We start from the raw sequence: 11,999 nt of genomic DNA on the forward strand, positions 1-11,999 counted from the left end.
GAATTACTCGGATGTTGTAAACTATTTTGACTTAGGTTAAAATAGGGTATAACATGATGTTTCTAATCGTGTGGTAGAAGGGATAATTTATCCCATATAGATGTGATTGGGTGGGATAGAATGAGATAACTTATCCCACCTTTTATCTCATATAAATGGGACTGGGTGGGATACCAAAAAAGTAATCCCACGAACCAAACATGGGATAATTCCAATCCCATGGGACTAATAATCCCTCCTACCAAAGGGCGGGTAAAAGTTGGTCCAAAATAATTGACTTGTCACAAAATTAAGAAGGTATTTAATTATTTTTATGAAATTTACCCTTGAAACATTTCTAATTCAATATACAAATTTAATGATAATTGTGTCAACCCCCCCCCCCCCTCCCAAAAAAAAAAAAAAAATCACTATTAAGTATTCCATCTGTCCCAAAAAGATTGACACCTTTTTATAATTAGAGACAATTTAACCTTATGATATGATTTACGTACCATACAAATATCTAAGGTTTGTTTTGGACCGCACATTTCAAAGGTTTTACTTTATTTCTTAAACTCTGTGCCAAGTCAAACTAAGACAATTTTTTTTGGGAAGGAGGTACAATTTAATGCAAATCCCTCTTAATTTGGGATCTTTTTCAAAGTTTGTTAAAAAAAAAAAAAAAAAAAAAAAAAACAATTAATCTTGAGCATACCCTTTGCCGCGAAATCTAGCTTTACAATTGGTCTCATGAACATAGCCGTTAATAATTCCTCTTTTTCATATCTAACACAAAACTTCAAAATTTTGTCATCAATAATTACAACAAGACATTATGCTATGTTTCCTTCAAATCATCAAAACCTTATTTCTCAATTACAATTATGCAAAAAAATCTCTGAAATCACTCAATTTCATGCCTTAATTATCAAAACTGGTCATGACCAAATTCCTTTCACATTAAGTAAACTTCTTGCATGTTCAATCCAATATACAAACTATACATTTTCTATTTTCAAATACATAAAAACCCCAAATCCTTATATGTATAATACTATGTTACGTAGTTATTCAATTAGCGATGACCCAAAAAATGGTCTTGTTTTTTTCAACTACATGAGGGGTAAAAATGTCATTCTTGATCAATTTTCTTTTATTTCTGGACTTAGGTCTTGTATACGTTTATTTGAAAAATGTGCTGGTCAAGCTATTCATTCAGTTGTTTTGAAATGTGGGTTTGATTTTTTTCTTGATTTAAAGAATACCCTTTTGAATTTTTATTGTGTTTGTGGTGAAATCCGTTATGCGCGCCAACTGTTCGATGAAATGCCTAAGAGGGATTTGGTTTCTTGGAACACTTTGATGGGTGGTTATCTTGGTGTACATAATTATTCTGCTGTTTTGGATTTGTTTGTAAAGTTGCATAGTGATGGTAACAACGATAACATCTTTCAGTGTAGTCCCACGAGTGGGGTCTGAGCAGGGTAGGATGTACGCAGACATTTCTGCTAATGCCACGACGATGCTTTGTGTTTTGTCTGCAATTGGTGAGTTAAAGATTGATTTGTTAGGGGAGTCCCTGCATGGTTATTGTATAAAGATTGGATTTTGTTATAGTTTGAAGGTGTTAACTGCATTGATATCTATGTATGGGAAGATTGGTTGCATTAGTTCGAGTCGTAGTTTATTTGATGAAGCTTATCCGAAAGATGTTGTCTTGTGGAACTGTTTGATAGATGGATATGCTAAAAATGGCTTGCTAGAAGAGGCATTGTCTCTGTTGAGGCAAATGAAGGTGCAAAACTTGACGCCGAATTCGTCAACCTTGGCTGGTTTGCTTTCTTCTTGTGCTTCCTCTGGAGCTCCCAGTATGGGTCAATATATTCTGAACTTTGTAGAAGAGGAGCAGTTAGCTTTGGATCCGGTTCATGGCACGGTATTGATCGATATGTATGCGAAATGTGGGTTGCTTGTGAAGGCAGTTAATGTTTTCAACAATATGGAGACGAAAGACGTGAAGTGTTGGACAGCAATGATAATGGGGTACGGGGTAAACGGGGAGGCAAAGGATGCTATTGCACTCTTCCATCGAATGGAGGATGAAGGTTTTAGGCCTAACGAAGTGACTTTCTTGGCAGTATTTAGTGCTTGTAGCCACGGAGGATTGGTGGCAGAGGGAGTTAGTTGTTTTAGAAAAATGGTGCTGGAATATGGCTTGACTCCGAAAATTGAGCATTATGGATGTTTGATTGATATCTTAGGCCGTGCTGGATTGCTTGAAACCGCACGAGAACTAATAAAAGGTTTGCCCATTGAAGGGGATGCTACTGCATGGCGGGCATTACTAGCAGCATGCAGAGTTCATGGTAGTGTTGAGTTGGGAGAACAAGTGAAGAAAGAACTAGAACAGAGATTTGGCGAACACCCTGCTGATTCACTACTACTGAACGGTACTTATGCAGCCGCTGGTATATCGTCCGAGGAGAAGGAAGGTAAATTAGAAAAAGAGGTGGGATCTTCTTATAGCAGTGGGAAGAAGGAACCTGGATGCAGCTCAATTGAATTATGTGATAATGGCCCGGGTTTTTCCTAGCCAAGTTGAAGTACCCTAGTTCCTAGAGGACCTTGCCTTCAGCTGCCACAACACAATTTTGGTCTTCAGTATAAGAACTGCTTCTCCTTTTTTCAGACAGAGAGAGTACGTTGGCAAGCGGATTATCAATTATTCATTGCACTCATTTGCAATAATATGATAGACAATTCATTCATTCATTCAACATAATGATGTAAGATCAATCTCCAAGAAATATCATGCATAACATCAAAATGTGTCTTTTCTTTTTCTTCTTCCCTTTTCTGACTAAGATGGTTGTATGTGGATCAACTTAAACGTACTTCAACTGATCCACCATGTAGTATGCTACTGCATACAAAAACCTATCCCTATGCACAATCTACAGAAGCCTGATATACATAGCATGTGGTGCCCTTGGCTACTGTTTTTATCCAAGGAAAGCAAAGATACTGCATTATATTATACTCAAATACAGAAAAAAAGTTGAAAACTAGAAATTCTGCAACAAACCAATTTCTACATCCCTCAGTGCACTAAAACAGGAACCATCTAAGCAACTAATCAGATACAGGAAAAAAAAAAAAAAAAAAAACAGATCAGACTCTTAAAAAATGGACAAATAATCAGCCAAGGGATACCAGATGATCATCGTCGTTCTCTAATCAGTGTACTGCTCAAGCAGCAGAAGAGCCAAATAGACTCCAGTCATGCACTTTGAAACTAGAGACTGCAAGTTTAAAAACCTCAGCCATCTGCATTACTCCAGATTGTGCAGCAGGTACAGCCGTGCCTGCCCCGACTGTGCTAGCACTCTCGCTCAAGGGGCTACAATCACAAAGGTAAACAAAGAAAATGTTAAACAAGAAGCCTAACTGACTTTATAGGTTTAAAAATACCAGGTGTAAGCCAAGTTATTGTCCCAACTTACTTGATTACTAGAGGCTCGTATGCAGTTATCAGAACATCTGTCCCAACTTCCTTAAGGCGAAGGTTTGCCAGGTACACCTGAACGGGATATGGTCGTTAAAACTGAAACATGGAAGGGGGTTGAAAGGAATTTACAAACTCACCTTAACTAAGTTCTATGCTTCCCTCCCGTGTCTTCCCTTGGAAACTGCCTATGAATTGAATATGGTTGATCAGGATTATATTTACAACATGAAATGATAAATTTTACCAACTAATAAAAGAAATTTATGAAACTTTACAACTAGCTGGATAACATGTCGATGACTCTCATCCTAGTTGAAACTTTGTGTTTTGGGAGATCTAATAATCTTCACATCTACTTACGTTTCTCAAGAAAATCATTTCATGCAAATGTAAATGAAGAGGAAAGATACTTTAGCTTTACTAAAATATAAACCTATTAAAAGTAAAAAAAGAGGGAAGTATGAAGCTAGAGAACTAAATCCTCTTCTGGGAATATGCATTTAGAAACATCGTCATATAACATGAAAAGGAGCACCATTACTAAGTTCCTTATCAACAACAAATTTCATGTGCGCATCTTGCCGGGTCGCTTAATGAATGTGTTACATGTAAAAATAAATAAAGAGAAGATGGCCAAAATGTGGAGTTGATAAAGGGACCAAGCTCATCTACCAGTTGTATTCAAATCAAATTCAGTCATTAAGGTCATGAGCCATAATTTTCAGAAAATTATACACACGGATCTACCAATGTCGCTTAATGAATGTGTTACATGTAAAACAAATAAAGAGAAGATAGCCAAAATGTGGGGTTGATAAAGGGACCAAGCTCATCTACCAGTTGTATTCAAAGCAAATTCAGTCATTAAGGTCATTGAGTCATAATTTTCAGAAAATTATGCACATGGATCTACCAACTTTGTGAAGAAAACTACAAATTCCAAACCCCGTTTCATATAGGAGCACAAACTACGGAATTTACCATAAAGAGAATGGAGGTTCTTAGGATTTCTAGAGACGCCAAATAGTCATTAAGCAAAAATGATGCTTCTGCCCAATGGTATATGACCTTGCGGTAACTTACCACAGATTAAAATGGCTTTTGTTGCCTCAAGTCCATGGCATACACATGAAGATCCATAGAAATAAGATACCAATTGAAGTTGAGATCATCCATAAATGCTGAGCACTTCTAAAATAACACTATCATACCATTTTAACAATTAAAAAAACTCGACCATCCCATTTGACCAACAGAAGTGGTGATGACAGCAGGCATGTTACTATAGTGCAATCCAGGAGCCTCAAACACTGCTGACTGCTCAGTGATCTGTAGATATAGACCGAAAAGATCAACACGATAATATCTGAGATGCTGTGTATAATGTAACCGAACAACCTATAAACGATTTAGGCTTAACCGATTATTGAACTGCAAGCTTCAGAGAAAATGCAGGAGGAATGCACAAGTTCAATATCTCACTTTTCATGCAAACAATTTCTCATTTATATGAATGTTATTACGAGACCAATAATTTGGAAAGGTACAACTGGACCTTGAAGAAGAAGTCCTCTGAGAGTGTTACTACTTAGTTTCATTAACCCAAAACAAGGAGATAATACCAGAATAATGACATTAAACTACTTGAGATAATAAAAGAAATTCATTTCACTCTGCCTTCTGTGGATCAGTGTTTTAGAAAGATTACCAAACGCTTACACAGTGCATGAGAATTCACACATAAAACTAGAGGAACACAAAGTAGTTGAAATTTGCAAAAGGGACGAGTCACAGTATGATAGTTTTTAATACCAAACAACTGATACAAATTATGTTTCCACCTAAACTCGTTTAGTTTTGCAGTCCCTCCTTGTTCCATTTAAAGCTACTTTTTTTTTGGGGGGGATAAAACCCTTGTTCCACTTAAAACTGTTTGTTCAATCAATCAATCAACCGTTCTCAATCCTAAACTAATTGGGTCGGGTATGTAAATTTGTTGTACCCTCAATTTTAAATTATTTGACCAACCCAAAAAGAGTAGAGAAAAAGGTTGCACTAAGTAACAACAAGAACAACCATCTATATAAGCAGATCAAAGGATGATAGTCATTGGCGTGTGGTCATGTCCCTACAATTAGTTCATATAAACATATCTATTCACTACCTCGAAAATCAGATGCTAAACTAAGTTATCCCAAAACAATTTATCAAAAGGAGAAGAAAAAGAAAGAACTTACTGTAGTTCCCTCAGCATCTGGTTACTGTAGTTCCCTCAGCATCTGGTTCATTGGCAAGGTCTTGAAGAAACCAGGTGGCACTTCCACTGTCTGCTACATCCACCTTCAGATCCAGAAGCTCAATTATCAAACTTTCATCGCGCACAGGGTCCACAAACACCTCCTGCAATTCGAACAATCAAAGTAAAACAAATCTGAGCAGAAAAAAAAAAAAAAAAACGCAATGAAACACTCTCCAAGATTTATTTTAAAGCCCATTCTTTCTTCCAAGATTAAACTTTTATAAACAAAGGCAACAAAACCTCATACTCCCACAGTCCCAAATTCGCTCCTCGAGATTCAAACTATATGACTTTTGACCCCCAATTTTTTCATCACATTAACATGAGAAGAACTGCAAATTATAGTACTTTTCGTATAGTTTTTGAATATCTAAATTTTAATTTTAAAATATTGAATTGATCTAATATAATTTAGCTTCGACGATCAGCCAAATTGACTCTTGGAAAGGGAAAACCAATACTTATTTTGGCATGGACGGAGTATAATTTAAACAAATTTGAATGAAACACAAGAAGAACAAAGTATGAAACACAATAAAAAATCCAGAAATTTCATCCAAGACTAAGATTTTACATAGGAAATTGCAAATGGGGTTGACCAACAGTTAAAAATAAAAAAATAAAAAATAGAAGCAACAAACCTGATGATCAGGAACTTGACGCACATTACGAACATCCTGCAAAACAAATGAAATTCAGTTACACACTTAATACTTTCACTTCATGGTCAATTGCAAAATCATATAAAAGATTATCAATAACTAGCTTGAAATCGCTTATCTAAATAACCCATGTCCATTCTGTTCCTAATAAATTAAATTATTTTTAAACTACCAAAACCTATCACACTCCTCTTCCTTTACATCTTGTTTTGGATAATTGTTACGTATTGTTTCATAATGTATCGTATTGTGTTGTATTGTATTGTACTATATTGTTTCGATAAATACAATGTTTGAAAAGTTGTTAAAAAAGTATGATAAAGCATAAAATACGACCATTAGATCATAAGCAAATACAAATTGCGGGAGCAAAATAAGGTAACGACGCGATCACATCGAGTCGGTGTAACATAAACTTCGTAGTTACGTAATGATGGATTTAACGTATCATACAATAAAATTAAGTAACAATCAAAACAAACATTGTATTTAAACTAACGAACATAATATAATAAAATTGATAAGAAAAGGAAGAAAAATGAAGAAACCTGGAAACGTCTAGGGAAAGTAGTGGAAATAGCACCACCAAAGAGAGGATAGTCAGTACAAGAATCTTCAGGCATGTTGAATAAATAAATCCTATAATCAGCACAAGAATTGTTTTTTCACAGTACTTATGAAATCGGAAAACTATGTTATGTTAGTAGAAAGAAATATATATATATATATATATAGACACACACACAAAACTATGAATTCAGCAACGGTGCTTGGCTGATTGCTTTGAACGCCGAGTTCAGTTTTTTTCGGTGTGAATTTCGGTCACTCAAAAATAAAAAGTTAGTCCCAATTCATGTGATACACTTTTCTTTTTAGTCTGTCTAAAAAAAAATAATACATTTTTATATTTAGACCATAAGTTTCAAAAGTTTTTTTTTGTCTTAAACTCCATGTTTGATCAAATTATATCACATAAATTGGGACGGAAGGAATACTATTTATTTTAATTAATCATTATATTGACCGACTTTTTATTTTATTAGGATAAATCGCAATCTATTTTCTTAAAATGAAAAAGGTCAAAAATTGTCCTCTCCATATTAGAAATGACTCAAAAATGTTCTTCTTCCGCCTATTTGAGCAAATTTGTCTTTTCCTTCCACATATTGAGATAAAAAATGCCCTTAACGTTAAATTTAAATCTAAAATTATTTCTCCTTTTAACAGAACCTGATGTAGGATATATAATTTTTTTTATTAAATATGAGGCGTTATTTTATTGGTCCCCATGTGATTAGACATGAATCTATTCACAATCCAACCCATTAATCCAAGCCCATTTTTAAAAGACCCAACCTCTTAATTCAACATAGGACCTTAACTATGGAATAATAACCCAACACTTCTTCCTCTTCATCCAAAATAGGGCCTTAACTATGGAAGAATAACATAGACCTTAAATCAGCAATTGGCTTAACAATATTTCTTCTTGTCGGAAGAAATCATCCATTTTTTGTTTACCTCTACATGCAACAAACAGAGGTAAATTTCATAAATGGTCACATAACTATCATTTTTTTCATCAATATCACTTCATTATATTTTTTAGCACAAAAGTCATCTGACTATCACATTTTTCACAAAAGTAACTTAACTATGTTTTTTAACACAAAAGTCATAAACTTCGAGCTTACTAACACCAAAAGCAGACCTACCGGAAAATTCAACTTCCAACGGGTAATATATTTTTTTATTCTTTTTTGATTTCTAATGTAGATATAAACCCAACTAAAAAGAACCGACCTGACTCAAAACTCATATGCAGATATTGAATACTAAAAGGGTGAAAATCTTGAAAAAACTTGTCACAAAATTATTACTTCCAATACAAATAGTAATAACTATTACTCCATAAAATTCAATTTACTACTATCCAACAAAATATAATACTTTTCAATATATATTTCTTAAAAAGGGCCAATATGTCCTAAGATTGAAAAAAAAAATGTTTTTCCTAGTAAAATAACCAAAGTTAACTAATGTATTTACATCAAGCAATATAACATTACGAAAGTAAGTTTTTTTCTAGAATAGCTCTCCAAAATTTTTAGTTGTTGAACACATAATTAAATAATCAAAGACAACTTTATCTATGGTTATGTCCTCCTCCGATACATTTTGTTTGTGTACCACAATCATGGGAATTCCACCATCCAGCAGTTAGCATCACAAGCCACAACATTTTATTTCTGCTCATGAGAATGAGTCGTATAGAAAAAGATTTCGAATTGCATTAAAATTTTGAAGGAAAAAAAAGAGGAATCGATTTTCTTCCCTATGAGTTATAGCCTCAATAAGAATACTAGTTCTCCTTTGTTCATATATTATGATATGAATATACCACATCAATTCGTTATGTATGGATGATGAGATTCCATTGATACGAGCCAATTCCAATAGACTTATTGGAGGGTCCCGTTGGCGTGCATCCGGAGGGAATTGAACCTACGAATTCGCCAATTATGAGTTGGGCGCTTTAAATATTCAGCCATGGATGCTTAGCAGGGATCCTCGTACACGGTGAATAACCAAATTCCAATTGAAATGAAATCTTTAGGAGAAATCAATGCAATTTAGGAGCAATCAATGAAATTTAGGAGGAATCAATGAGAGGACATCAATTCAAATCCTTGATTTTCGAATTGAGAAAGATCAAGAATTCTCACCATTTCTTAGATTCATGGACCCAATTCAATTAGGTGGGATCCTTCATTCACATTTTTTCCACTAAGAACGTTTTCTAAAACTCTAAGACCCCCAAATTTGGAGCATCCTACTTTTACGCAATTCACAGGGTTCAACAAGCAATCGATATTTCACGATCAAGGGTGTAATATTCTTTGTAGTAGCGGTCCTTATATATCGTATTAACAATCGAAATATGTTCAAAAGAAAAAATCTCTATTTGATAGGGCTTCTTCCTATACCTATGAATTTCATTGGACCCAGAAATGATACATTGGAAGAATCCGCCGGGTCTTCCAATATCAATAGGTTGATTGTTTCTCTCCTGTATCTTCCCAAAGGAAAAAAGATCTTTGAGAGTTGCTTCCTGAATCCGAAAGAGAGTACTTGGGTTCTCCCAATAACTAAAAGTGTAGCATGCCCGAATCTAACTCGGGGTTTGCGTTGGTGGAGGAACTGGATCGGAAAAAAGAGGGATTCTAGTTGTAAGATATCTAATGAAACCGTCGCTGGAATTGAGATCTTATTCAAAGAGAAAGATCTCAAATATCTGGAGTTTCTTTTGGTATATTAGATGGATGATCCGATCCGCAAGGACCATGATTGGGAATTGTTTGATCGTATTTCTCTGAGGAAGAGTTGAAATAAAATAAACTTGAATTCGGGACAACTATTCGAAATCTTAGTGAAACACTAGATTTCTTATCTCATGTCTTCTTTTCTTGAAAAAATACCAATTGAAGTGGAGGGCTTCTTCAAACAACAAGGGGCATTGGTATCAAAAGTAACGCCCAATCGAATTGTAAGTAATTATCCTTCGTTCTCTAAATTGAATTGTAATTAAACTCGGCCCAATCTTGCTCACCCAAACGACTAGCAATCTTGCTCAGAGGGACAAGTCCCCATTGATTTACAGGCAGGTTAGGGAAACACACCCATAAAGGCATTACCCTAGGAAAGTCCTGCTGAAAATCAAAGGTTGGAGTCCAAGGTGTCATCATGAGTGGTCTGCTATTCAATGTATTACGGCCCAGAATACAGAATTTCATCCCTATCTTCCATTCTATGGAACTTCACTATGTAATATCCCTCATCATGCCAATAGATTTTAGGTTCAGCAATCCCGTTCCAATTTTTAGCAATGTAATGAGTCATGTAACTGTACGATGGTGCCTCCCCCATAACATATAAAATAAAAGCATTTGTCCATTCCTTTGTCTATTTCTCAATATCTTTGTTCTCAATCATCACTATAGGCTTTCCATCCACAACAGTCGGAGGGATAAAGGTCAGAGACATACCATTAGCAGCACTCCGATTATTTGCAAACAAGCTAGTCCAAGCTCTAGTCTTAGGTTGAGTATCCTGATGTTCCTCTAGTTCTGTCTCATCTTCAGGATTAGTAGGTTGTAGCCCAGTATCTTCACTTTGGTTATTAACCCTAGTGTCAACCGTCGCACTCTTCTCCACAGTCTCTACAATCGGCACGATCGGAGTAGGAACCCTAGCTGGTAAGGGCGTAAGAATCGGCAATGGTAGCTTAGGAATCCTTGAAGGTTGTTCAATCGACACCACAGGTCCAGTCCGAGTCGGAGTCACACCCCCCTTGTGACCCTCCACCCGTTTTACCGTAGAAATAGACGTAGATGCTACTCCCTTTCTCACTATGACGATTGGATCATTCTTCCTAGGTCTTTCCCGATCTCGTTTAGCCATGGCAGAAAAAGGATTGCTATACGTTAGCAAGGCGTACTAAACGTGCGCTTTTAGTAGTAGTATGTCAATTTTCTTTTTATTATCATTCATTTCATGCTTTTATAAATATATAGATCAACTAGTAAAAAATGTAATGAGAAAACTTAACGTAGATGATTTAATTAATTAATTATCAAATGTATATATCAACTTGGTACTTGTGATTTGAGATAACATAAATCTATTCATTAAAGTAACTAACCATAACTTTTTGTTACCAAAAAAAAAAAAAAACTCGCCATATTTTTTGGTAAGAAAATTTAGGCCAGTTCACTATGGTGAGATAATAAATAAAGTTTCAACCACTATATAAAGAATGAATCATAAAAGTAAAAATCAACAACGCATAAAGAATATTGCTTTTAGTTTCAACATGAATAACTTTCATCTCTTTGTGTTTGTTGCTGCTCTTTTCCTTCTCAGTACATCAGTAGAAGTTGCGGCTATCAGAATTGAGAATGTTTCAACCAAATCGTTAAAAATTAAAGAGAATTTTCGGTCTTTGGCGGTACTGAGAGCATCAAAAAACTTTTAAGGCATCCTTGCATGATCTACCTTCGGGGTTTAATCCAACAGGCAACATTTCTCCTCCATCTCATGATACGTCAAAATTCAATATAGCAAAGAGTTAAAATTTGAGAAGAAAACTTCATATGATGTACGAAGCCAATAAGATTTGCATTTTAATAGGGTTGTGATTGTTTCATCACATTCCATTACTACAATACATTTGGTTATATGATATTTTTGTAGCGTTTGACAAGTGATTGTTATTTTCGTACTATTACGAATGTTAACAGAATCAACAATCATTAGAAAAGACCCTAGCAACATATACTGAATACAAAATGGAAACAAATTGATAATTGTAAGGCTAAAAATAGAAAATGATACGAGTATAATAGAAAAGAAGTAAAAAACTTGCTAGGAGTCACAAGGCTTTTGACTAATAATCTAGATAAGTCGGTGAATATTCCCCGAGAGATACGGCGCTTGCCCGTGTACTCTATATTAATGACTTCACCATTTTTATAAAAAAAAATATCGC

General features: G+C 35.0%; 2 protein-coding genes across 3 annotated transcripts; one reads left to right on the top strand and one right to left on the bottom strand.

The window, feature by feature from the left end:
- Nucleotides 1–586: 586 nt before the first annotated feature.
- LOC132032668 (pentatricopeptide repeat-containing protein At1g26900, mitochondrial) lies at nt 587–2,824 on the top strand. Its single transcript, XM_059422335.1, has 2 exons — nt 587–1,414; nt 1,482–2,824. The coding sequence occupies exons 1-2, from the start codon at nt 733–735 to the stop codon at nt 2,573–2,575; spliced, it is 1,776 nt and encodes a 591-aa protein (XP_059278318.1). The 5' UTR covers nt 587–732; the 3' UTR covers nt 2,576–2,824.
- A 139-nt stretch (nt 2,825–2,963) lies between these two features.
- On the bottom strand, nt 2,964–7,263 carry LOC132032667 (uncharacterized). 2 transcript variants are annotated; one of them, XM_059422333.1, is made up of 7 exons: nt 7,000–7,263; nt 6,431–6,466; nt 5,753–5,890; nt 4,732–4,819; nt 3,628–3,674; nt 3,486–3,562; nt 2,964–3,382 (listed from the first exon to the last, which is right to left on the bottom strand). In XM_059422333.1, the coding sequence occupies exons 1-5, from the start codon at nt 7,072–7,074 to the stop codon at nt 3,640–3,642; spliced, it is 372 nt and encodes a 123-aa protein (XP_059278316.1). In that variant the 5' UTR covers nt 7,075–7,263; the 3' UTR covers nt 2,964–3,382; nt 3,486–3,562; nt 3,628–3,639. The 2 variants fall into 2 exon arrangements, with proteins under 2 accessions (XP_059278316.1, XP_059278317.1); XM_059422334.1 differs by having other exon boundaries at nt 3,628–3,675; nt 4,702–4,819; nt 7,000–7,262.
- Between the last annotated feature and the right edge of the window lie 4,736 nt (nt 7,264–11,999).

This window comes from Lycium ferocissimum, chromosome 10, assembly GCF_029784015.1.
Source record: "Lycium ferocissimum isolate CSIRO_LF1 chromosome 10, AGI_CSIRO_Lferr_CH_V1, whole genome shotgun sequence".
Lineage (NCBI taxonomy): Eukaryota > Viridiplantae > Streptophyta > Magnoliopsida > Solanales > Solanaceae > Lycium > Lycium ferocissimum.

Coding starts and splice junctions, on each gene's coding strand:
- LOC132032668 (XM_059422335.1), top strand. CDS start 733: ATGAACATAGCCGTTAATAATTCCTCTTTTTCATATCTAACACAAAAC. Junction 1,415..1,481: donor TGTAAAGTTGCATAGTGATG/GTAACAACGATA, acceptor GGATGTACGCAG/ACATTTCTGCTAATGCCACG.
- LOC132032667 (XM_059422333.1), bottom strand. CDS start 7,074: ATGCCTGAAGATTCTTGTACTGACTATCCTCTCTTTGGTGGTGCTATT. Junction 6,467..6,999: donor CTTTCCCTAGACGTTTCCAG/GTTTCTTCATTT, acceptor TTTGTTTTGCAG/GATGTTCGTAATGTGCGTCA. Junction 5,891..6,430: donor GTCAAGTTCCTGATCATCAG/GTTTGTTGCTTC, acceptor TTCGAATTGCAG/GAGGTGTTTGTGGACCCTGT.